Consider the following 27,319-nt stretch of genomic DNA (forward strand, 5'->3'; position numbering starts at 1 on the left):
AAATTGTAAAGTATGATCACATCTAAAAAAAGAACAGCAAAAACAATAAATGTGTGAGTGTGTAAATATACACATAGATGCTTTTATGATATACAAAAAGACCTTTGAAAACATTTAATGATGGTTATGTGAAGGATGAGGTTTGAGGGAGATTCTATATTGCTTAAATTGTTTTCAGTATATAAAACGTGATTTGGAGGATTAAATAAAAATTTATATTACATGACACATTTCTCTCCAACCCATTTCCCCAAGACCTACTCCTGGTGATTTCTAGTATTCCAACTTAATCAAGTTTCACTGGAACCTAATGGGGATAAAAGAAGTTTCCCTGAGGAAAAATTTTGACTAATACCAATAATGAATTCTATTGGAAAAAGTGGCCCAGACTACCTCGGAAGATATTTATATGCAACACCTCTTGTCTCCCTGCTATTCTTCATTTCCTCCTCCTTCCCTGTCTCACAATAGAACAGAATAAGCAGTTTATTGCTGACCAGTTGTTGGGACACAGAGCTCTGTACTCCAAATGTGTGCTTAATAAGTGATTTTAAAAGTTCTAAAATTGGGGTCATGCTGCTTTTCCTCAGACATAATAGACAAACTTCCTCAATTTAAAAAAAATACATTTCTCTCTCTCTCCATATCTCTCTTTCTCTATCTCTACATACCTCCTAGAAAAAAATGTGTAATGGTTACAGATTCAATAATTCTACAAGAACTTTCCACTCTGATCATCATTGGGAGAGAGGAAGGACATTGGGGGAAGAAGGAAAAGGGAAACAAGGGAGAATTCAATTTGAATAGACAAAGTTGAAAATGGCTTTCATTGGACAGAGTGGGAATCCTCAAGCTAATATTAAAACAAAACAAAAACCCCAACAACAATCACCCACCCATTTAGGTCTTCTATTAACTAGAAAACAAACACTCAGATTTCCAGGGAAGAGGATTCCCTTCTTGTCACACATCTCCTCTCCCCATCTTTAAATGGCAAGTACAATGGTAAAATGGGAAATGAAAAGAAAGTGTTTTTTTTTTATTTAGAAAGTGCCCTGATTATTTTCAGTGACTATGTCAGCACAAACAAAAGGCAGGCCAGTTATCCTACCTTCTCAGTCAATATAACATTATAACAAAATGTACAACTGACTGGAAATCATTTAACAGGCTATAGATAAAAGCCAGATAATCACTGTCACTTAAAGGAATGAATGTAGAGCACAACATTAAATGAACTAGAAGACCGAAAATTTTGCATTTGTAGCTTAATTCTTTTGTTCAGTGCACTATCAATGGTGTGAATATGACAGCTGATGCTTTTATATATCTCTGCTTTGACACAATGATTCCCTTTTAAAAAATGCAGCACCTGGCATGTTATCAGGATTTATTTTGATATATGGTGAGAAATTCTCACTGCCAAATCTATAAATCAAGAGAAACTGAAATGAGTGAGACTTAGAGAATCAAAGGTTGTGTTTTCTTTCATATGTGGAAGATACAGAGAGAAAAAGGGGAAAAGGGATATCATAAAAATAGAAGGGAGACCAGCAGGGTAGAGAAAGGAAGTTAGAGGAAGGGAGGAATGGAGAGGCAAGAAGAGATTCTGGGAATTAAATTGGTCAAATTATGTGCATATACAAATATGCCATAATAAAACCCATTATTCTGTAAAATTATTATGCACCAATAAAAAAGACACACATAAGATTCATGAATAAATCATATTTTATAATATGGTTAAGCATAATCATGTTTCAAATGTGTTTGAAGAAAACTAATTGAAGTAGATTGGATTATTTAACTTGAAATATTCTGTAAATGGAATCCAGCTTGTGGAATTAGTCAGGAGTTTACTGATTTTAGCATACTAATTTATCAGATTAACTTTGCTCACTTACAAAATAGCTAGCTTTTCTGAAAATTTTTATTAAAATATATAGGAAAGGTCTTTATTGTAACCAACAGTGTCCAAATATAATGTGTACCATGCTATAATCATAATTATTTACAATACATTTTGGAAAAAAAGGATAATATTTAGACTAAATGCAGGAAAAAAAACATTACATTTTTAACACTTGATATTTGCATTTATTTCTCATGATCTGCAATTGGAAGATAATTTCACATGTTTAGTTTTCTACCTATTCCAGGATATTTGTGTTGAAATTTTTTTTCGCCATTAGAAACTGTGATTCTCTATGGGATCTCTTCAGTTTTGCACGCCGATTTTGGAACCAAATCTAAAATTAAGGAAAAATAAGATGGGTCTCAGAAACATTATTTTATTATTATTAATATTTCAATCATCACAAGTAACATCTAAATTTGAAAATTACCTGGATTCTGTCTTCTTCTAGGTTCAATTTTTGAGCTAAGTCTTCTCTGATATCAATGCCAGGATAGCAGTTTACTCTAAAGACATTTTCCAATACTTCAATCTAGAATAACAAAAAAAATTCTTTAAAATGTTGATATTCCATAAGTCACCAAAATGGGCTTTTAATTTGTATAACAAAATAAATGCCCTCAATCTTTGGGCAACTAATTTAAATACCGCTTTTAAAGTGATTATCCAGAAACTGTTAAAATATGATAGTCTATTGTTTCATTAACAAGGCTTCTAAAACTGTGATCCCAAAGTGAATGAATAGCCTTTTGCTCAAGGGAACATCAACTAAAGCTTTGTATTACCATTAATGGATGAAAACACTTCCCACCTGGTTTTGGGTAAAAGCAGTTCTAGGTCTTCGGCCTCTATACCAACTCAACTCTTTTTTCAAAGATAATCTTTCTGAGGCTGAAAAGTAATTTTCATATTTCAAAGCTCTTTCTTCTGGCATTGGGTGATCCACCATACAAGGAAATGAGATCCCATTGGGAAGACTCGAGCCGTGACATAGGTTAGCATCTTTCTCTAAAATCAGAAAAATAAACCCCATCTTATGTGGCCAATACTATGTTCCACAAAGTTCTATAAGAAGTAATTTCAGTAACTTGTCTTTAATTTTCTTGGTGGAATCCTGAGTTTCATAAAAGAACTGCCCCCTCATTAACTCAAAAGCCAGAATGAAGATCCTGCCTTGGTGACAGAAAGCATTTTGTATTTTATTATTTATTTTTCAGTGTATATAGGTATAGACTATCTAATGATTCAAATAAACAAATTTTCTGAAGTAAATGCAGACTTTTAGCATTGCCTGTGAATGAACTTATACCCACTAAGATCTAAGGCATTTTTATTTCCGATAGGACCCAGATGGAAGCATTACAAGCGCTAGATGCTTCAGCTATATCATGAGTGAAAACATAGTTTCTAACTGTATGCAGCGGGAAATAAAGGACAAACTAAAACTCAAATGAAATTAAATATTAAGTACTAGCATACCTGAGGAGTTGCAGGTGTCTGCCCAGGGCCTGTGAGGTTTCATGGATGGAACACAATCTTTCTTCTGGTCCAGTCCTAAGATGCTCTCAATTGAAAAGGAACAAGGTGAGGGTTTGCTTTCCCTAAGCTGAGCACCTTCATGAAGGCTGGGAGACATCCTCTCACGGGCTACAGAGCAAAAGCTCTGGCCTTTCTTATGGCTTGGCCCCACACGTACGGGGCTGGAATCTTCCTGCAGCTCAACTTATAGCTCGGCTGACAAGGGGGCTGGATTTAGAACGTCACTAATTAAAATCTTGTTTTAGAAAGTTTTAGCATGTCAATGAACTCTTGCCCAGCCAGCAGCTTAAGGAGTTAATTGTTTATTTGTTTGCAAGTAATTAGCAACTAATGGCTACACCAGGGGGGCCACCTACAGGGACAAAAAGTGTTATCTCTCCTAAGCAGAACACAGATTTAACTTTCTTGAAAGAAGTGATGCAGGAAAATAGCCCTCCTCTTTTATTTGAAATCATTAATGTATAAAATCATGCTTTATATTCTGAAGTTTATACTTCCATGGACTCCAGTTACTTAAACATACAGGCAAGATAGGAGAGCAGTCAAGTAATAAATAATCTAATTTAAGTAAATTTTCTTCCAAGGAAATTGGAAAAAATAATAATCTCTTAATACTATTACAGTAATTCTGATGAAAATGCCTGTTTTTCATATGCATATGTAATAGTGAATGTTGTCAATGAAAACACAATGGTATTTGGAGTGCAGCATACTGGAAAAGGTTGGCAAAGTTATTAATACTGAGTGTAATTGTCTTCCAAGTGCTTGGATTAATTCATAGGAACAGTTGCACCAAGTATTTTAAATAATTAATGGGCTAATTCCTTTCCTTCATCTCTTCTTTTAAATAAGAGAGATACAAGTTTATACAAAGATTCATATGTAACTACTTCCAAGCAATTCAGAAGCACTACTATTCAAACTAAAGGGAATAATTTCTCTCCCTAACATGGTTGTTTCAAAGAAAAGAACATAGTTAACTGTTCTGTGAGGCTGATGATTGAAACCCAGGGCCAGGGCCTTGTGCATGCTAGGCAAGTGCTTTACCACTGAGCTATTCCCCAGCCCCAGTTAACTATACTTTCTTAAAAAAAAAAAAAAAAAAAATTCCCTCTTTTCTCTCTCTCTCTTTTGGTGTTGGGGATCAAACCCAAGGCCTACCATGCTAAGCAGACATTCTACCAGTGAGCTATATCTCCTGCTCTGTTGATCTTTTGAGGGACTGGGGTCAAGAGATTTCAGGAAGATGATAAGGCTTATAAAAAAAAATCAAAAAACAAGGAACAAAAATGTAAGAATAGAATATTTTAATTTCATGATCCCAAGAAAACTTGAAATTAAAAGAAAATTATAGCTGCTAATTTGGAAAGATTTTGAGGTGGCTCTTCTCCCAAAAAGGTATAATAGTTAATAATTCTTATATTCTGCTCTTCTTCCAGTACCTTCTTTTTTTAGAGAGAGAGAGAGAGAATTTTTTTAATAATTATTTTTTAGTTTTCGGCGGACACATCATTGTTTGTATGTGGTGCTGAGGATCGAACCAGGGCCGCACGCATGACAGGTGAGCTACCACTTGAGGCACATCCCCAGCCCTTCCAGTACCTTCCTGAAGATAAATTTAAGGGCAGAGCTTAGTCCATCATTTAAAAGACTGTCAGACTTTTCTTCAGGAAAGAGAAAAGGCAGTCTTCATTTACACACGAAATAGCCTCCATAAGATGGGGCTCAACTTCATCAGATTTTATCCTGTCATATCACAAATTCCTTATGCAAGCTGTGGGGTTGAACAAAGTATCTCACACCTACAAAACATCAACAGGCACACAGAAGAATGGGTTTATACACATACATGTAAAATCATTCTGAGGATGTATAAACCAGTAAACATCTTGTGAAGATTTTGTGTCTTTTTTTTTAATTAATTAATTTATTTTTAATTTTTATTGTTGGTTGTTCAAAACATTACATAGTTCTTGACATATCATATTTCACACTTTGATTCAAGTGGGTTATGAACTCCCATTTTTACCCCGTATACAGATTGCAGAATCACATCGGTTACACATCCACTGATTTACATATTGCCATACTAGTGTCTGTTGTATTCTGCTGCCTTTCCTCTCCTCTACTATCCCCTCTCCCCTCCCCTCCCCTCCCTTCTTCTCTCTCTACCCCATCTACTGTAATTCATTTCTCCCCCTTGTTTTTTTTCCCTTTCCCCTCACTTCCTCTTGTATGTAATTTTGTATAACCATGAGGGTCTCCTTCCATTTCCATGCAATTTCCCTTCTCTCTCCCTTTCCCTCCCACCTCTCATCCCTGTTTAATGTTAATCTTCTTCTCATGCTCTTCCTCCCTACTCTGTTCTTAGTTACTCTCCTTATATCAAAGAAGACATTTGGCATTTGTTTTTTAGGGATTGGCTAGCTTCACTTAGCATAATCTGCTCTAATGCCATCCATTTCCCTGCAAATTCCATGTGTCTTAAATAGACTGTGCCAAGGTGGGGGTGACCTCAATCTGGGAAGACTTGGAGGAAGAGAGAACTCAAGATTTTCCCAGATTTCTTTCTCTTCTTGAGACATTCATTCATTCCACAACTGGTTGAACAAATTGTACCAGAAAAAAATAGAAGAGAATCCTTGTCTTCATTAAATGCGCAATGGTTCCGGGTGGTGTGGGAGTTGACAGATAGGCAACAAACAATAATTATATGTAAATTATTTGGTAGGTTAGCCAAGAATAAGCATGAGAAAAGGAAACAGGTGAGCCAGGTAAGATGGATCATTACCAGGAGGTGAAGGGGTTGATGCTTGGGCAGGCTTCACTGAGACCCTCATACCTCAGGTTAGTGCCTCAGAGGAACAAGACACAAGTAAGCTGTAGTGGATGGTAAAGCAACTTCACTTTCTAATTGCTTCTGTATTAACAAGGACATTCCAACATTTTTATTCAGCTTGAACTGATTTTATTTGGAATTAAAACACTCTTTTACATATGAATGAGTAGATAAAAATAAAAGGTTGGAAAGAATTTAAGAATGTGAGAAATTTTTTCTTATATGCTCACAAAACGGATTTTTATAGAGTGCTTAAGATGTGCCAGACACTATTATAGGTGCTTGTGTTCCGTGATGAACACAATGTGGTAATTTCAGAGAATGATAAATACATTGAACAAGGTAATGATGAGGGGCAGATGTCTTTAACCATGGTGAGGCGGTCAGTGGCCCAGGAAGGCTTGTCCAAAGAAGTGACATTTTACCTAAAGCTGAGAATGGGAGTGAGCCAGTATGCTAAGAACCTGGAAAAAGCATGGCAGCCAGAGGGAACAATAAGTACAAAGGTCTTGCAGTTGAAAAACACTTGGAATATTTGAGGAAGAAAAAGGAAGTAGGTGGAGTGGAGTTAGTAAATCCAGATGCTTTCAGAGAGCTTGGCCAGGCTTAATAATGGATGGGCTTCATGGTACAAAGGGAAGTCAGGGAGGGTCTGAAGCTGGAAGTGATTCATAGGATATATTTTTAAAACCACACACTGGGTCTGGGAGTGTACATAGCTCAGTGATAAAATTCTTTTCCTAGTTTGTGCAATACCTGGGTTTGGTGGCCAGCGCTGAGGGAAAAAAAAAACAAAACTTCATTCTGGTTACTATAAGGAAAGGCAAGAGGGGAACAAGACATGAGTTTATTTATCCAACATGTACTTACTGAGCATACATTATGTGCTAGGCAAGGTGTGAAGAGTAGAGTGGTAAAAACAATTGTTTATAGAGGCTGGAGATGATGACCCTTAAATAAAAGGGTAACACTGAGTTTGGAGAGACATGTAATTTATTAGGAAGTTGTAGGATTACTGAATAACTGAGTAACTGGTTCCAATTCTTCAATCCTCATGATATATATATATATATATATATATATATATATATATATATATATACACACACACACACACACACACACACACACACACACATACATCTCACATCATACATACACACACACACACACACACACACACCATCCTCTTGCTGTGACTTCATGGCACTTAAGTTTTATCTAGAATCTAAAGGAGGGTATTTCAAGAAATATGACCCAGTGTATTGCCAGACCAGAAATATTCTATTTACTTTCGATTTCCTTCTAGTCTGGCTGTGTCTCTACCTTTCAAGCTTGCCAAAGTTGCCAGTAACTTCCTTATTAACAAACCTAGTAGATATATTTCTGTCTTCATCAGAACCTCTCAGCAGCATTGACACAGTTTGTCATTCATTTATCCTTTCACCTAATACTAGCTAAGTACTATTTTGAATGTTAAGAAGTAAAGAAAACAGAAATCCTAGAGAGATGAGACAACAAACAATAAACAGAAACAGGTAATGAGGTAAAAGGCAATAGTGCTTTAGAAAAAATTGGAGTGGGCCAAGAGACATCAGGAGTGCTGGGAAAGAGGTTGCAATTTTAAAAAGGGGAAAGGTAGGCCTCATTGAAAAGGTGATATCTGAGTAAATACTTGAAGGAGGTTAAGGAGTGAGCCTTGAGAATACATGGGGTACAAACATTCCAGATAGTGACAATGACCAATGTAAAGGCCTTAAGGCAGGATTGTGCCTGGTGTTTTTGTGAAAAGGAAGCAGAGTCTAACATGGTTAGAACAAAGTGAGCACAGGAGAGAGTAGTAGATATTGAGATCAGATAGGTAAGGAAAGCTAACAGACTATGTAGGGTCCTGCAGGCCACGGTAAAGATTTTGACCTTTATTTAGATGCAGAGCTATTTTTAAAAAATTTTTGTAAATAGATACAATAACTTTATTTATTTTTATGTGGTGCTGAGGATCAAACCCCCTGCCTCACACATGCTAGGCAAGTACTCTACCACTGACCACAACCCCAGGCCCCAGAGCTATTTTTTGAGTAGAGTTGCAGCATGAACTGACTTGTGTTTTTAAATGATTCCTCTGCCTGCTTTGTTGATAGAAAACTGTAAGGAAGTCTGGAAGCAGGAATCGCAAGGGATTCCTCACCCTCTTTTCCTTGACCTTTTTCTCTCTGTTGATTCTATTTCCATATCTCCACATTTTCCCCCTGTCTTAGTAGCTACTCCTTCTTCCCCAACACCCAAATGTTAGAGGACCCTAGACCCAATCTGAGACTTTTCTTGTATGCAGCTCCCATCTCTGAATGATGTCATGCAAATCTGGCTCTTAAGACCATTTCTTTGCCAATGATCACAAACTTAGAGCTCCAGCCCTGAGCTCATCATACTCATATAGCTAGCAGCTCCTTGCTATCCAAACCAGAGCTCTTCATTTCTTTCCAACTTTTCTTCTCCCAGCCTACGCCTTCAAACCCCAATAGACAGCATTTGCTCAAGCCAAAAAACAACCATTCTTAATGCCTCCCTTTCCCTTATCTCTATGTTCCATTCATTAGTGAGACATGTTCTTTTACTTCTGAATCAGTGAGCTATTTCATCCAAATGCTATGTGTACAAATCTCAGTGGCTTAAAAATGAATTTTTTTCCACTCACAAAATTGCAGATCAGTTAATGTTTGTTTGAGCACAGCTGGACTCAGCTGACTTAGCTACAAGTTGTGGGATCCGTTGGGGTCTGATTCATGTGTGTCCATTCTGGGGCTCAAATTAAAGGACAGTAGCTACCCCAGGGATGATGCCATGGTGATGTCAGAAGCCCAGGAGGATAAACCAATCTTGCTGGTACATTTTGAGCTTCTACTCCAGTTACTTAAACATATAGGTAAGATAAGTACACTGCTGTGATTCCAACAAGAAAGGGAAAGTAAGGGAACTTGTGTTTATCAAACAAAATAAAAACAAAAACCAGCAACTGAAATCAGAATTGGGAGCAGTGATGTAGAACCAAATAGTAAATGTGGAGTTGCCTCCAAGGACAAATATCTTTAGCATCACTGAAACTATACTAGTAACCTTTAGACTAGCAGTAGGTAAGAGAGCTGAATTGAAGACACTCATTCCAGGCCAGGAACATCAACCTCTTGGTTCCTGGAAAAAACAGATCCAATCCTCTCTGGAGGAAACTGTTCCTAATTTAGGTTCAAAAGATTCTTACAAATTAAGAGCAAGCAAGTATAAGTTTATAGTCAAAGATAATCAGACATACAAGACCAGCCACCATGAAGGAAAAACAGCAGAAACAAGATTTGCACCTCATAGCAGTGATTGCTAGTTTTCTCCCAATATCCCTTCCATATTCCCTTAGCAGTGACATAATTTTTAGGTAAAGGTTAATAAATACATTTCCCAGACTACCCTGAACATTGGTGTATAGTGAATAACTAGTAGAAGCAATGTATGTAAGTTTTAAGTCCAGCTATCACCTTTCTTGTTTCCATTTTTCCTTTTTTGCTATCTGGACTGTGGATGAAATGGCTGGAGATAGAGGTGTTGAGAACAGCAGTATAATAAAAGAGATGGGAGCCTGGAATCCTAATGATTGTGGGTTGGATATTTCATACTATTACTGGACTAGCTATTCTGACAGAGAATGTCTATCTTGCTATTTGGGGTCTCTATGTTATAGCAGTTAAATCTAAATACTAACAAATAATAGAGTCTAAAGAAATTCAGATGTGGCTGTAACTATCAGGTACAGAATATAGAGTAATTATAAATGAAAGTTTAAGAAACTAAAAGTTGGGTTAGGGATATAGCTCAGTTGGTAGAGTGCTTGCCTTGCATGCACAAGGCCCTGGGTTCAATCCCCAGCACCAAAAAAAGAAAAGAAAAAACTAAAGGTTAGAATCATACATAGGGGCAAACAAAATAAAATGATCAGGAATGACTGGGAAGATTTTTAAAAGAATCAAATGAAAATTATAAAATGAAAAAAATATAATTATTGAAATGTATTCAATGGATAAGTTAAACAGTATGGTAGACAGTCTTAAAGTACACTTACCCATACTCTGGCCAATATTCTTTATTATAATCATTTAAAATTATTGTGCATTTGGTAGGCAAAATAATCTTTTTTGTATTTCTTCAAATAAGGTTGGACATTATTTCTTTATATGCTTATTGATCAGTATATATTTCTGTTTTGTGAAATCATGGGATATGTCCTTAACCCATTTTTCTACTAGGGTGAATTTTTCAGAAGGTGGGACTAGAAGTTGGAATTGAATGTGAAGAAATATGAAGAAATTTTTTGCGTTCTGTATTTTTTTATTTTTTAGTTGTAGTTGGACACAATACCTTTATTTCACTTATTTATTTTTATGTGGTGCTGAGGATCAAACCCAGGGTCTCGTACGTGCGAGGTAAGTGCTCTACCCCTGAGCCATAACCCCAGCCCCGGGCTCTGTATTTTTATGTTATATATTTTGATGGAGTTTGGATGACACAGATGTATCCATTTGTCAATAATCATTTATTGGTACCTAAGATTTTTCACTTCATAGTACTATGTTTTTATCTCTAAAAGCATAAACAGTATTGAACAGTTAATGTTATATATGCAGAAGAATTTAAAAGAGAAATATATTGATATCTATAACTTGCTTCAAAATGTATAAAAAATAAAAGATTTATGAATAGATAAATACATGATGTTTACATATATAATATGATTATTCTAGATCAATAGAGTCTCTAAGAGTTTTCTGAGATGAGGCAAATATTCTACATTTAAGTGGTCTAATATGGGGGCCACTAGTCACATGTTGCTAATGAGGACTTGAAATGTGTCTGGTGTAAATGGAAAACTGACTGTTAAACTTATTTAAATTTAGATATTCAAAGGTAGTTAATAGCCATACCCAATAGTACAAAGAACATTTCCACCACTGCAGAAAGTTCTACTGGGCAATGCTGGCCTAAAATTAAGCAATGCTAAAAACAGTAATGATGAAAACATCTTTGCATGAGAATGATGTTTCATGATTAACAAGGTTTATGTTGTTTTTTAATAAATGCTAGTTATTTAACATAATTTGTAATGAATATGAATATAAAATATCTCTAGTCCTTTGTAACTTCTAAAACATTTTAGCATATTTGTATTTAGTCTTGACACAAATATTCCATCATTTTGTAGTTGAGAAAACCAAACTTAAGGCTAGAGTGTAAAGTGCAACTAGGATAGTTTTGACTTGTGTTTTCTGTCTCCAAATTCTCTGTTCTATTGACTTTACCAGTTAATGTCCACTGTAAGATCTTCACCAATGAGCTCATGATGTCAACATCAAACTGTGCTGATAAATTAACAAAAACAATATAAAAATCTTGTGTTTGTCACTAATATCTTTTATCACTTATTTTTTAAATATATTTTTTTTAGTTGTAGATGGACACAATACTTTTATTTATTTTTATGTGGTGCTGAGGATCAAACGCAATGCCTCTCACATGCTAGGTGAGCACTCTACCACTAAGCCACAACCCCAGCCCTCTGCACTTATTTTCATATGATAAATAAAAGTCTGACATATTGATGTGTAAGAGATTTAGTAATAATATAATTGAACTTTATTTACTTGTTTATTTATAGAACTCAGAGATACTCTACCAAAGCTATATCCCTAGCCCTTTTTATTTATTTTGAAACTCAGTCTTGCTAAGTTGCTCAGGTTGAGCGGGGTACAGTAGTGAATGCCTATAATCCCAGTGGCTGAGAGGCTGAGGCAGGAGGATCTCAAGTTCAAAGCCAGCCTTAGCAAAAGTGAGGCACTAAGCAACTCAGTGAGACTCTGTCTCTAAATAAAATAGGGTTAGGGTTGTGGCTTAGTGTTTGGCTGCCCCTGAGTTCAATCCCCAGTACCAAAAAAAGGAAGTTGCTCAGGTTGGCCTCAAACTTGCTATCTTCCTGCCTCAGCCTCCTGAGTAGCTGGGATTGTGTGTGGTACTGGGGATTGAACTCAGGGGTGATTAACCACTGAGCCACATCCTTTTTTATATTTTTCTTTGAAATAGGGTCTTGCTAAATTGCTTAGGGCCCCGCTAAATTGCTGAGGCTTACTTTGAACTCGTGATCCTTCTGCCTCAGCTTCCCAAGCCACTAGGATTACAAACATGCACCACTAAACCCAGCCAGTATATATTTTAAATATGAAGAGAAAATTGAAAAGTTTGTTTTGACTTATTTTATTAATTTGAAAATTCACCTAAATTTTGATAATTTATTTTCCAATTGTGTATTTCAATTAATCATTAACATCAGGAAATTCATCCAAGGTCTTAGGTGTTTTTGCAGATATTTTTGTACATCAGACACACAAATATTATGCTCATGTTTATGAGCACAGTAAGAAAAATAAGCAATATGCAAAGCTTTAATGACACTTATCCCTTTCTTATTTTTGCATAGGAATTACACTGATTTAAGATTTTCAATATTTTTAAATGTTAAAATATGATTTCTTTTTTAGTTTTTAAATTTAAAAAAAATTTTTTTGGTTGTTGATGGACCTTTATTTTATTCATTTATTTATATGTGGTGCTGAGAATCAAACCCAGTGCTTCACACATGCTAAGCAGGTGCTCTACCACTGAGCCACAATCAAGCCCCTAAGTTTTTAAAACTTTATTGTTTATTTTTAGTTATACATAACATTAGGAATCATTTTGACATAATTATAAAAGTTTGGAATATAATTTGCTCTAATTCAGTAATCAGTTATGTCCTCCTCTCTCCCCCTGGTCATCTTACTGAAATTTCTGCTATTTACTTTTACTTGTTGTTTTGTTTTGTTACTATCCTGTGGATATATATGGTTAGGTCAGATTCATTCTACTGTTCTCCCTATATCCTGTCCCTTCCCATCCTCCTCAATCTCCTTTATCTAGCCTACCCATCTTTCTTCTATTTTGATGAAATCCACCCCCCCCCCGCCCCGTTTTCGCCTTTCTCTCTTTCTCCCCTTATTTTGAACTAGCTTCTGCATATCAGAGAAAACATTTGACCTATGGCTTATTTCATTTTGGTTTATTTCACTTAGCATGATAGCCTTCAGTTCTACTCATTTACCAGTAAGTGCCATAATTTCATTCTCCTTTACGATTAATACTCCATTGTATATACATACCATATAAAAAGTGATTTCTAATATAAAAGTTTATTAGGGCTAGGAGTATAACTCAGTGGTAAAGTGCATGCTTATTGTGTGCAAGGCCCTGGGTTCAATGCCCAGCATCAAAAAATAAATTTAAAAAATGGTTGTTTTTTTTTTTTGTTTGTTTGTTTTTTACTGCTACACCTTTAGTGTTCCCTAGGATCATACCAAAGCAGACATTCAATAAATATTTGTTGAACAAATGAACAAATGCATAGAAGAATGGATGGGACTAGCAAGAGATGACACTTATAAACTGGATGGGTATGTTAAATATAATGAGTTCAGTATTATTATAGTTGTTTCTTAATGTTGAAAGGGTAATCTCAGTTTTCTATAAATGATATATGTATCATTCTAGGGCAATCTACAAATTAGAAAAAATTATGGCCTTCTATAACAAAAAATTAAGGGGCTAGGGTTGTAACTCAGTGGTAAGAACACTTGCCTAGCATGTGTACGGGACTGTGTTCGATCCTCAGCACCACATAAAAATAAATAAGATAAATTATGTACAACTAAAAAAATTAAGAAAACATGAAATGGGATATTAATCTAAAAAATCTGACCTTAAATTCTAAAATCCTGAGTCATGTTGAACAATTCACATCTGCTTCCATCACAGCTAACTTCACCAGCCAAGGCATTATAGAGGGGCCCGGAATAAGGAAAGAGTGAAGATGTGGATCCAAGGAGAAGAAGAAGTAGATGGGTAGTGGGATATGAGTGTAGAGTCCTGGAGGTGCCAATATAACATGGTCGGTGGTGGTGGCAAAGGGTCAGGAGACAAAACAAGCATCCCATACCTAAGTTACTTCTTCAGCTGAGACTACACCAATCCACCTTTCAGCCTGGAAGCCAAATTTGCTCAGTGTCTCAAGCTCTTCTGCAACACTGTAAATGCAGCAAAGGAGACTTTACATCTCATCTCAAAATGATGTTGCAACAGAACTCTCCTCAAGGCTACATTTCCTGAGGAGCCATGAGAGGCAGGGACTGCTCTCAAGGGAAGCTGTCTTGTTCCAGGGCAGGGCTTTGAGTTTTTCCCACCCAGTACTGGAAGTGGTATTCTGTAGACAGCCATCCACCAACCATCACTCTTTAGCCTGTGGCTAGGGGGCAGGGGCACTCCAGCACTGAGGGATCAATGGGGGCCAGGCATCAACATGGATTATTTCATGGAATTCTCACACTGCCTTAGGAGACAAGGACTGTTACTGCTTTGTCTTAAGAAATCAGGAAACCAGTCGGGCATGATGGCACACACCTGTATCCCAGTGGCATGGGAGGCTGAAGCAGGAGGATTGTGAGTTCAAAGCCAGCCTCAGCAATTTAGTTAGACCCTGTCTCTAGATCCTGTCTCTAAATAAAATACAAAAAAGGGCTAGAGATATGGCTCAGTGGTTAAGTGCCTCTGGGTTCAATCCCTGGTACCAAAAATAAATAAATAAATTAAAAGTCTCACAGTGCCTTTCTCAATGATTATAACATTCAGGAGAGTAGGGACTATATATGTGGTTCTCTCTCTCCTTGTACCCAGCACAGCACTTATTATACAGAAGATGTTAAATAAAGGTTGCTTGAACAAGTTCACTTTATTTATAACATTTATAAAATATTTTAGTCTTCTCAAATCTCAAAAGAGTAAAGTTTCAGGGTAAAGGAAGAGTAAAGAGTACAGTTTGTCATTTTCAAATCAGTTAAAATTATTTATCGTGTCTTGCATATATGAGGCTCTTATTTTAAAACTGGATATGAAATCATCAAAATTACATATGCATGCATTCATTTATACAGGGGTCTGAACCTAAGGGCACTTTGCCAGTAAGCTACATCACCAGCTCTTTTTATTTTTTGAGACAGGATCTCTCTAAATTGCTGAGGCTGGTCTCAAATTTGTGATCCTTCGGCCTCAGCCTCAGAGTCATTAGGAGTACAGGCATGCACCAGTGGATTTTTTTTTTCTTTTTTTAAAAAAGATCATTTCAATCAGTCAGGCATTATGGTGCATGCCTGTAATCCCAGTAACTCTGGAAGCTAAGGCAGGAGGACTGCAATTTGAGGCCAGCTTCAGCAATTTAGTAAGGCCCTAAGCAATTTAGCAAGACTACCTCAAAATAAAAAATAAAAGGGCTGGGAATGTGGCTCAGTGGTTAAGTGCCCTGGGTTCAATCCCTAGTACCAAAAAAGAAAAAAGAAAAAAAAATCTTTCTATACCATTACTACATAGAGTAAAATAAGATAATCTTTTTCTACCCAATCTTTAATCCTTAATCTATTAACTACCACTACTGATGGTTTAATGCTTCTGTTTTATTTATTTGCTAGTTTGTTTATTTCAGTGCTAGGGTTGAATTTAAGGCCTCATGCATGCTAGGCAAGCACTCTACCACTTTGGTAAAACTCTAGCATCCTGTCATTTTAAAATGTCATTTCATAAATAGGAGGATATGCAAACACACATACACACATTTTCATCCAGTCAGACATACACACTGTTCTGCAAAAAATTTAATTTTTGTATCTCATGCCCTTACTCACGTCAGCAAGTATAGCTTTGCCTCTTTATTCAGTAACTGCTTGGCACTATATAATTTATCAAACTACACCCCTGTTAATGGGCACATGAGTTGTCTCCAATTTTTTTAAAATATTTTATTTTTTAGGTGTAGATGGACACAACACAAAGCCTTTATTTTTATGTGGTGCTGAGGATTGAACCTAGGTCCCGCCTTACGAGGCAAGTGCTCTACCACTGAGCCACAATCCCAGCCCCAAATTTTTTTCCATGGAAAAATGTCTTTGAAGAAGAAATTATTATTTGGTGAATGCTGCCATAATTTCATTCTAAAAAATCTTGACCAATGAACACTTCCACCTAGAATATCCTTTGTCCTTATGTCTTTCCCAAATTGGTAGTAGAGAAAAGAAAACTCAGAGCTGAGCTAAATTAGACTCAGATTTTCTCGGGACTCAATATTCAAAGATAAAGAGTTTAGGATTTAGGGCTCCAAGGGGCTCAGGACTAAACTCTGGTGCCATTTAATCTAATCACTGTAGATTAAGTGGGAGTTGTCAGTTAACCCAAGAAACTGATAGTAATGTATAGCATTGTTTCTGGGGGATAAATATTATGGTTCTAAACAACTTAAAAACAATCCTTTGATCACAACAAACATTTTTACTTTTTTCTTTCCACATTTTTTTATTGGTGTATGATGGATTTGTTGTTACATATTCATACATGCACACAATATAATTTGACTAATATCACTCCCCAACACTTCCCTCCTCCCTCACTGCCTCCCACACCCTCTTTCCTCAACTAATCTCCTGTTGATTTTCATGAGATTCCTGTCCCCCACCTTTCTTTTCCTTTTTCTTCTCTAGCTTCCGCATATAAGAGAAAACATATGATCCTTGAATTCCTGAGTTTGGCTTGTTTTGCTTAACATAATAATCTCTAGTTCCTTCCATTTTCCCGAAAATGACATAATTTCATTTTTCTTTATGGCTGAATAAAATTTCATTGGATACATACACCACATTTTCTTTATCCATTCATTTGTTGATGGACACCTCAGCTGGCTCCATAGTTTGATTACTGTGAATAGGATGATGGCTTTAATTCTTTAGGATAAATACTTAGGAATGGTATAACTGGGTCATATGGTGGCTCCATGCCTAGTTTTTTTTTTTTTTTAGTTGTACACAATACCTTTATTTTGTTTATTTATTTTCACGTGGTGTTGAGGATCGAACCCAGGGCCTCGAACGTGCTAGGTGAGCGCTCTACCGCTGAGCCACAACCCCAGCCCAATGCCTAGTCTTTTGAAACCTCTCTACTGATTTCTAAAATGGCTATATTCATTTACAATCCCATGAACAGTGTAAAAGTACTCCTTTTTCTTCACATCTTCTCCAGCATTTATTATTGTTTGTATTCTTGATGAACGTCATTCTCACTGGTGTGAGATGAAATCTCAGTGTAATTTCGATTTTCATTTCCCTAATTGCTAACGATGTTGAACATGTTTTTATATATTTGTCTGTTTAATTCATTTGCCTGTTTGTTAATTGTGTTATTGGGTTTTTTCCTCACATTTTTTATTGGTGCATCATAGTTATACATAATAATGGGATTTGTTGTTACATATTTGTACAGGCACACAATATAATAATATAATTTAGCCACTATCACTCCCCAACATTCCCTCCTACCAACATAATCACAATGAAATCAAAAGGAGGAAATTAACATTTACTCATTAACGCCATCTAATCATCAAACTCCATTCAAGTTTCACCAATTATAATTCACAAATAATATCCTTTATAGCAATGAAATTCAGTTTGGAATGATGTATTCCCTTCAATTGTGTCTTTTTAGTCTTATTTAATCACAACAGATCTCAGTATTTCCTGGACCTTCATGACCTCAACACTTTGAAGATTATAGTAATTCAGTAGAATTTCCTTCATTTAAGGTCATTTGATGTTTCCTTATGATGATGTTAAGTTGGACATCTTTGGTAGGCAGGTCACATAAGTGATGCTGTGTTGTCAGGCAGCACATCATTCTAATTTGTCCCATTACTGAGATGTTCAATTTGGAGCATTTGATTAAGATGGTGTCTGATAGCCTTCTCTATTGTAAAGTTATACTTTCCCTCTTTATAATATAGAATTTCGTGGGGGAGATATTTTAAACTCATGTGAATATTTTGTTTCTCACCAAACTTTCTATTTACTCATCTATTTACATCATTATGGACTCATAGATTCCTACTTTATTTAATGAGTTATAAACTGATTTTATTTTTTGTGTTGTTCAAATTTCCCAATTTTGCCTATGGGAAAACTTCTTCATACTTCATACTTTTGTTTGTTTGTTTGTACTGGGATTGAACCCAGGGGCTTTTATCTGCTGAGCTACAACCCTAGCCCTTTGTATTTTTTATTTTGAGACAAGATCTCACTAATTTGCTGAAGTTGACTTTGAACTTGCAATCCTCCTGCCTCAGCCTCCCAAGTCATTGGGATTACAGGCATGTGCCATCATGCTATGCACCACTTCCTGCCTCAGCCTCCCAAGTCATTGGGATTACAGGCATGTGCCATCATGCTATGCACCACCATATATGGCTATGCACCACCATACCTGGCTCTTCATGCTTACTTTTATGTAGAATTGCCATATCATTTTGAGCACTTTGTACTTTTTGGCATTACAAGACATCCCAGACAGACCTTATTCTGTATTTGTTTTATGTCCTAGGGTCAGCAACTTTTTCAACAAGTCCTGGTTATTTTTAATGGAGAATGGGGTTTAGAGCGAAGATCTGGGCTATATATGAGATTATTGCTGTTGGGTCATTTCTATTCCCAGACCCTCTCAATGGAAGAGTTAGGAAACAAATATGATACACATACACATTTTCAACTACATTCATTCTTTTTTTTAATATTTACTTTTTAGTTGTAGTTGGACACAATATCTTTATTTTATTTATTTATTTTTATGTGGTGCTGAGGATCGAACCCAGGGCCTCGTACGTGCTAGGCGAGTGCTCTACCACTGAGCCACAATCCCAGCCCCACATTCATTCTTTTTTTAAAAAATATATTTAGCTGTAGAGGGACACAATATCTTTATTTTATTTTATATTTATGTGGTGCTGAGAATTTAACCCAATGCCTCACACATGCCAACAAGTGTTCTACCACTGAGCCACAACTCCAGCCTCTATATTTATTCCTTTTTTTTTTGAACCAGAGAGTGAACTCAGGGGTACCCAACCACTGAGCCACATCCCAGCCCTATTTTGTATTTTATTTAGAGACAGGGTCTCATTGAGTTGCTTAGTGCCTCACCATTGCTGAGGCTGGCCTTGAACTTGCAATTCTGTCTCAGCTTTCCCAGCTGCTAGGATTACAGGAGTGAACCACCACGCCTGGCTTATATTTATTCTCTCTCTCTCTCTCTCTCTCTCTCTATATATATATATATATATATATATATATATATATATATATATATTTTAGTTGTAGTTAGACACAATACCTTTATTCTGTTCACTTATTTTTATGTGGTGCTGAGAATCGAACCCAGGGCCTCGAACGTGCTAGACGAGCATGCTACCGCTGAGCCACAACCCAGCCCCAATATATTTATTCTTATATTGAATAATATTAAAGAATTTTATTCTTTATTGAAATCTACAAATTCACATAGAAACCTCTAATTCCAATCCCAGCAACACAGGGTTCATGCTTTCTCCTCTTACATATATGTAATTCTGTTCTCTGACAGAACCCTGCATCTATTATCCTAAAAAAGAAAAAAAAATATATATATATAAATGTGTTTATATATATATATATATATATATGTGTGTGTGTGTGTGTGTGTGTGTGTGTGTGTATATACACACACAGACACACACGTTTATTTATTTTGGCACCAGGGATTGAACGCAGGGTGCTTAACTACTGAGCCACGTCCCTAGCCCTTTTTATATTTTATTTAGAGACAGGGTCTCACTGAGTTGCTTAGGGTCTCGCTAAATTATTGAGACTGGCTTTGAACTTGTGATCCTCCTACCTCAGCCTCCTAAGCCACTGGGATTACAGGCATACCACCCCACATTTCAAAATAATTTTTAATTTAATATACCCTACACATGTAACCAAATTTCCATTGCCACTACCTACAGAGATGCCTTCTTCCCTCACTTGAGTTTCTGACACCTCCACCTGAGCTGTCCTACTTCATGAAAGCCTTTCTTACCCACTTCAACACTAAATACCCTGTCCCAATACTAGGTTATACCTTATGCACAAAAGCCCTTTTCTCTCTGCTTGGACCCCAGACCCAGACACTCTCTACATAGATGCCCTGTTTACCTCATTCTGAGGTGCAATCTGCCTTCTTTTCCTGATTCTCCTTTCATATTTTGGGTTCTGAAATCTTATACCAGGCTCCCATCCTACACAAAAGCCCAATTCATCCTGCATGGGTTCTAAAACTGCTCTCTTGTGTAGATACTCTCCTTGCCTACTTTTGTGCCAGTATCCTGCCCCGGGCTGCCTCTCCACAAAAATGCCCTCTTTGCTCTTCTAGTTTTTTATTTGTTTGTTTTTTTGGGGGGAGGATTCTTTTCTTTTGGTCCTAGAGATTGAACCCAGGGTCACTTTACCACTTAAATATTAAAAAAAAAGAAATATAGCTATTTTTTAGTTTTAAGTGGACACAATATTTTTATTTTACATTTATGTGGTGCTGAGGATCCAACCCAGTGCCTCATGCATGCTAGGAGAGCACTCTACCACTGAGCCAAAACTCCAGCCCCATTTATATTTTATTTTGAGGCAGGGTCTCATTAAGTTGCTTAGAGTCTAAGTTGCTAAGGCTAGCCTTGAATTTGTGATCCTCCTGCCTCAACCTTTCATGCCACTGGGATTATAGGTATGCATCATGGTTCCTGGAACCCTTCTAGTGTTCTGACAACACACACTACCCCTCCTTACCCTGGTTGGACTCCAATGCCCTGTTCTGGCCCCAACGGCTTCCTCATCCTGCATAGACTTCTAATTTACCTGACCCTACCTAATGATTTTAGCACTGAATTATTCAGGAAGAGGAAAAATTATATACTCATTTTTAGATTAAATCATTGTCTTTCTTCTGTTCTTAAGACACTGTTTTTGGTCCTTTTTATTGAATGTGATTTGGTTACATAACTGTTGTAAATGATTCCTTTAAATGAATGTATCTCATAAACTACCAAGTTTACTTAAGATAATGTCAACTTGCCTGTAAATTATAATATCTTATATCACTAATTCATTCAGCTTCCACAACATTTGTTTCAAATCACAATCTCTGTTAAAGGTGACCTGATTTCGACCAAATCAGTGTCAAAGCCAAAGTTTTTTTTTTATCAAAGTAGGCTGCAAAGCTTTACACGATAGGCCTCTTTTCCCTCCACCTTTCTTTGGGTGTCTTCCTGGAGGCTCTTCTCCCAATACTCTATTCTCTATGTAATTCCTGAATCAGGCTAGGTTAGGCCACTCCTGCCTTAAGGCTTTGGGCCTCTGTTCTAAATGGTTCCTCTTACATTTTTAAAAAATTGTTTTAAAAATATTTATTTATTTATTTTTTTAGTTTTCAGCGGACACAACATCTTTGTTTGTATGTGGTGTTGAGGATTGAACCCGGGCCCCATGCATGCCAGGCGAGTGCGCTACCACTTGAGCCACATCCCCAGCCCGGGTTCCTCTTACTTCAATGCTCTATCCTCAGATGTTCCCATGGCTCATTCCTGTGACTCCTTCAAGTTCTTTTTTTCTTTAATATATTATTGTACTAGGGATTGGAACCCAGGGCTCTCTACCACTGAGCTACATTTCCAGCCCTTTCTGTTCCTTTATTTTGAAACAGGGTCTCATTCAGTTGCTGAGGCTAGCCTCAAACTTGCAATCCTCCTGCCTCAACCTCCCAAGTTGCTGGGATTACAGGCATGAGCCACCATGCTTGGCATCCTTCATGTTTTTGTTTGAATGTCACCTTCTCAGTGAACCCAACCTGAAGAACCTACTTAAAATGTTAACTTTAAATTAACTGTCCACTACTCCTATTTTCCTGTTCTATTTCCATATCACATTTCTAATATTACTTAAGTTTGTTTTTCTCCTTACCATATCTACTAAACAGTAGCTGTACAAGGACAGGGATTTTTAACATTTTGCTCATTATTTGGTAAATATGGAAGGAAACAGTCATTTCCTGAGGCAGTCTGAATCCCCAAACTAAATTAATAGTGCCATCTAGTGTTTGTAGATGGATATGCTGTTAAACTCAGATTACATTAGCCATGAGATAAATACTACTGGTTTAATTAATTCTGTTACTGTTCTTTTTTTTTTTTTTTTAATTGTCTTCTGTGGTTCTGTAAAAATGAAAATGTTTGCTTTTTTGATACTTGGGATTGAACTATGGGGTGCTTTGCGTCTGAGCTACATCACCAGCCCTTTTTATTTTATTTATTTATTTTTTTGAGACAAGGTCTCACTAAGTTGCTCAGGCTGGCTTTGAACTTTTGATTTTCTGCCTCAGCTTCTGGAGTCTCTGAGATTACAGGCATTGGCCACCATACCCTGCCTAAAATGTTTTCAAACACTAAATAGTCATGAGACATTCTGACTTCTCCAATAGCAACCTCTTTACTCTAACTTGTCTGTTTACAGAATTCCTGTGGTGACAGCAGTATAATAAATGCCATTTATCTTTTAATCTTAAGGCACTTCTACACCTCCTCCCTATACAAACACACAAAACAAAACAACAAAACCCCAAATATGTCAATGTGGTAATAGTCTTTGCTGTTTGGGCAATTGTGTTGGTATACTTTTTTCTATAATATCAAAATACATCTGGTATGGTTTGAATGTTCCCATCCAAACTTATGTTGAAATTTAAACCCCATGGTACAATATTATGAGAGTAGAAATTCCAGCATTTTGGTACAGAGCTATAATTCCAGCAATTTAGAAGGCTGAGGCAGGTGGATCACAAGTTTGCGGCTAGCTTTAGTAACTTTGTGAGACTCTGCTCAAAAAAATTTAAATAAACAAATACTTAAATAGGGTCAGCAATGTAGCTCAGTGGTATGGCAGCCATAGGGTCAATCTTCAGCATCACCACTTCCCCCACATACACAAAGGAACTACTTACTGCTTTATAAGACAAAGAAGAGAGAGACGTGAGCTAAGATGTTCTGTCTCACCATGAGTCTTGTGTCACATTGGAATTTTGCTAGAGAGTTGCTACCAACAAAAAGGACCTCATCAAATGTGGCTACCAATGTTGAATTTCCCAGTTTTCAGAACCATAAGCCAAGTAAGCCTTTATTTTTTTATTTTCATTTTTTTACAAATTAGTCTATAGTACTAATTTTTAGCAACAGAAAACAGACTCAAATAGATTATTTGCTTATTTTTAAGTTTTGGGTTTTGCTACACAGTCCCTAAATCAAAGTGATAAAACATTAATGTGGGTAATGATAATATTATGTATAACAGCATCTGGGGGCTGTGACTATAGCTCAGTGGCAGAGTGTTTGCCTAGCATATGTGAAGCACTGGTTCGATCCTCAGCACCAAATAAAAAATAAATTAATAAACAAAGATATTGTGTGTCCCTCTACAACTAAAAATATATATATTTTAAAAAAACAGCATCTGAATTCTATAAGATAATAAACATGATCTTATTTAGAAAACATTCCTTTATTTATTTCTTTATTTTTTGGTATAGGGGATTGAGCTTAGTCATAGAGTTAAAATCCTGGCTCTTTTTATTTTTTTATTTTGAAAAAGGGTTTAAGTTGCTGAAGCTGGCCTCAAATTTCAATCTTCTTGCCTCCAAAGTTGCTGGGATTGCAGGCATATATCACCACATCCAGTTGGTTTTATTCTTTTTACACTCAAGAAAGTAGAAGCTACAGAATTTGCCTTGCAATTGCTAAGGAATCACCAGTTGATTCTTGCTGCCCTATCACCTCTTTTTACAAACTACTCAAGACTTTTTCTTCTGCTTTCCAATTGCTCAAGGTTTTCCAGTTGCTATCACTAGTCTAATATTTTAAGATAGATGGAATTATTCAAGTTCCAAAATTACCAATTAATATACCCATTTCTTGAATTTGGTTCATTACAGCTGGATATTAAAAAGAAAACGCCTGAATTAGCTGTTATAGTATGTCCCATTAAAGAGTGATCTATCAAGTAACATTCAGAAGTACTCACATTGTACATTATGCTCTTTAAAGGTAGCATGAATTCCCCAGAATTTCAGATTGATGAAATCTTTCAGAGGAAATTTTGAGTAGGTGATTTCCAGGCCCTCTACATGATTCTAGAAATGGTGCCATGGTAAGCTGGAATTTAGGATTCTTTTTCTAAACATTTACTTGACCTTTTTCTTGGGATGGGGGGGCAGTGGTAGTGGTGCTGGGGATCCAACCCAAGGCCTTGCACATGTTAGGCAAGTGCTCTACCACTGAGCTACACCCCTAGCTCTGATTTCTTAAATTCTCTTAAATATAAGGGGTTTTTTTTTTGGGGGGGGGGGAAATGAAATGGGCATTCTCCATCTTTTTTTTTTTCCCCCTTTTTCTTTTTTGGTATCAGGGATTGAACCCAGGGATGCTTAAGTACTGGGCCACATCCCCAGCCTGTATATCTTATTTTGAGACAGGGTCTCACTAAGTTACCTACAGCCTTGCAAAGTTGCTGAGGTTGGTTTTGAACTTGCAATCCTGCTGCCTCCCAGCAGTCTTTCTCCATCTTTGATAAAAATTTCAACATGTGGTTTGGGACTGCTTGCATCAGACTCATCTGGAGAGATGTCCAGCTCTACCTCTGACTTATTACAAAAGAATTTCCAGGGCTGGGGTTGTGGCTCAGAGGTAGAGCACTTGCCTAGCATGGTGAGGCACTGGGTTTGAACCACATAAAATAAAATAAAGACATTGTGTTCGCCTATAACTAAAAAAAATATATATTAAAAAAAAAGAATTTCCAGCAGAGCTCAGGGAATCTGTCTTTTAACATCTCCCTGCAACCTCCACCATGCCCAGATGATTTCTATATGTGCCTAAGATTAGAGGATCTAGGGGATAATTTTGAAAATTAAACCATCACTGACATTTGGATTGTTGGATTCTTTTCTATTACAGATCACAGACAAGAACTTCAAGAAATATCATGAAAAAATCTAATTATAAGAAGACCAAATAAATTTTAGGAGACTAATAATTAACAAATCTATTTATAAGATTGAATGTCCTTTGGTTGTAAATTACATGTGTGCACTGTCTCAATGAATTATGTGTGTGAAACATCTCAAAGAATTCTTTGGTGGATGTTGTTTAATCCTGACTTGCCATCCATAAAATTAACCAGCTGCCCAAAGTTTTTACTATGCTACCCACACACCAGTCTCCAGTAACCCCTGAGGCATTCTCTGAACAAGCCTCATTTCCTATATAAAAGGAAATGGGCTTAAAATGAACTGAGTTTGGTCAACTGTACAAAACTTAGGCTGATTAAACTGAAACAGTTATCAAAGGAGACTGCAAATTCTGCAGCTTTAAAGATGCTTTAAAATAGGAAATATTTTATTTTTGGATAAGCACGGTATACAGTGATATAAAGCTAAAGGATTCAAACAGAAGAAGCTTCTTTCTAGGTTTATAATTTTTAAAAATAACTTTATTTATTTATTTTACGTGGTGCTGAGAATCAAACTCAGTGTCGTGCATGTGTTAAACAAGCGCTCTACTACTGAGCCACAATCCCAGTCCTTATATTTATAATTTGACTAAACCAGCTCTCTACCTAATTGAAAGTTAACCTGTTCTTGTTTGTTTTTTAACAAGCTGACCCTGTCAAGAATTCCATGCCCTTCTCTGATAACATAATAGCCTCTCAAGAATACTTTATAGAAACATTGTTTAAATGCACATAACATAAAATGATGGAAACTATTTAATTTGATGACACCACATAATTACTCTTCTTTCATATAAAGTTTTATATATAAAATTACCACTGACCCACAACCCCAGTCCTTATACTTTGTTTTTTAATTGCCTCTTACTCCTGATTATTATCAGGTGTCACCACCGGTCTTAAAATCTAAATAACAGTTCAACCAAAGTCACTCACCTTGCAGGTCTTCCTTCTTTGGAGTCAGGGTGCATGGCGCTTTTGTTGGCAGAACAGAAAAGAAATACCAAGAATTAAAAATCCATAACACAACTGGGAGCCCTTAACCTAATTTAAGAATTGACTTGAAATCACCTTTATCAAAAACTAAAGATCTCTTCAAAAGAATGACTAGTTGGTAAAAGATCTAAGGGAAGAGTTCTCATTGAAAGACATAACACTAAAGATAATTTGTGAAACTGTAATAAAAATTTACCGGATAAAATTTTAAAACATAATTGTGATTTCTTTCAAGCCATCATGGAAAAATCTTTTAGTTTAAAATATGTAATTCCATATTTGGACTTGAGCCACGGTTTCTGGATTTGTTCTAATATATCTGTAGAACCAGTGATCTTCACTCACCATCTTATACTTTCTGAATGAAAATCGAATAGATTGGTGGTTTTAATGGCTAGATTTTTGGTAAACTCGTTATTTTGACATTTTCTCTCTCTGCTGACGAAAGCTTCTTACAATTCGACAGAGAAATAAATGAGGCAATATAAGTTTGGAGAAGATGGACCAAGAAAGAGGAGGAAAGCCAGAGTTCTACCCCTCAGCTTGTTAAATCTTCATTTTATTTAAGCTTCATTTGACTGTAAAATTAGAGACTGAAGAAGCTGTTTAAAACCTCTTCCAAAAGTTTTGAACAGAAACGCTAGTCAGTTGTCAACACAGTTAACCAAGTGTATCCTGATTTTTAAAAAGATGTTTTCCTTTGTGATGTTAAAAAATATGGAAGTCGGAATTTCAATGGGTCAGGCTTCTAGGCCTCGTAGGAACTCAAGAATTGGCAACAAAGTCACGTGTTTTAAATAGAGTATACAGATATCCAAGTGTCCAGGAAAATAACTTTGAGTTTACTGCCGACAAATTTACCAGAAAGCCCTGTGAATGACACAACTTCAGATTTCACAGACATCTTGGGGCTGGGCCCGGAGGGTTATAATTTGATGAAACTTAGGCGCCAGCAGTGGGGTTTTTTTTCCAAGGTCG

At 36.4% G+C, this 27,319-nt stretch overlaps 1 protein-coding gene across 2 annotated transcripts; it reads right to left on the minus strand.

Annotated features, from left to right (window-relative positions):
• Positions 1-1,713: 1,713 nt before the first annotated feature.
• Hesx1 (HESX homeobox 1) lies at positions 1,714-27,316 on the minus strand. 2 transcript variants are annotated; one of them, XM_026388550.2, is made up of 6 exons: positions 27,203-27,316; positions 26,282-26,320; positions 3,395-3,469; positions 2,727-2,923; positions 2,346-2,447; positions 1,714-2,249 (listed from the first exon to the last, which is right to left on the minus strand). In XM_026388550.2, exons 1-6 carry the CDS (start codon positions 27,243-27,245, stop codon positions 2,151-2,153), a joined length of 555 nt encoding a protein of 184 aa, XP_026244335.1. In that variant the 5' UTR covers positions 27,246-27,316; the 3' UTR covers positions 1,714-2,150. The 2 variants fall into 2 exon arrangements, with proteins under 2 accessions (XP_026244335.1, XP_026244336.1); XM_026388551.2 differs by lacking the exons at positions 26,282-26,320; positions 27,203-27,316 and having other exon boundaries at positions 3,395-3,661.
• Positions 27,317-27,319: the final 3 nt, after the last annotated feature.

Source organism: Urocitellus parryii, chromosome 3 (genome assembly GCF_045843805.1).
Source record: "Urocitellus parryii isolate mUroPar1 chromosome 3, mUroPar1.hap1, whole genome shotgun sequence".
Taxonomy (NCBI): domain Eukaryota; kingdom Metazoa; phylum Chordata; class Mammalia; order Rodentia; family Sciuridae; genus Urocitellus; species Urocitellus parryii.

Excerpts from the sequence above, each read along its gene's own strand:
- Hesx1 (XM_026388550.2), bottom strand. The coding sequence starts at position 27,245 with ATGTCTGTGAAATCTGAAGTTGTGTCATTCACAGGGCTTTCTG. Across the intron at positions 26,321-27,202 it reads GTCATTCACAGGGCTTTCTG|CGCCATGCACCCTGACTCCA; the intron begins GTAAATTTGTCG and ends TGCCAACAAAAG. Across the intron at positions 2,924-3,394 it reads AGACACCTGCAACTCCTCAG|AGAAAGATGCTAACCTATGT; the intron begins GTATGCTAGTAC and ends TTCTGATTTTAG.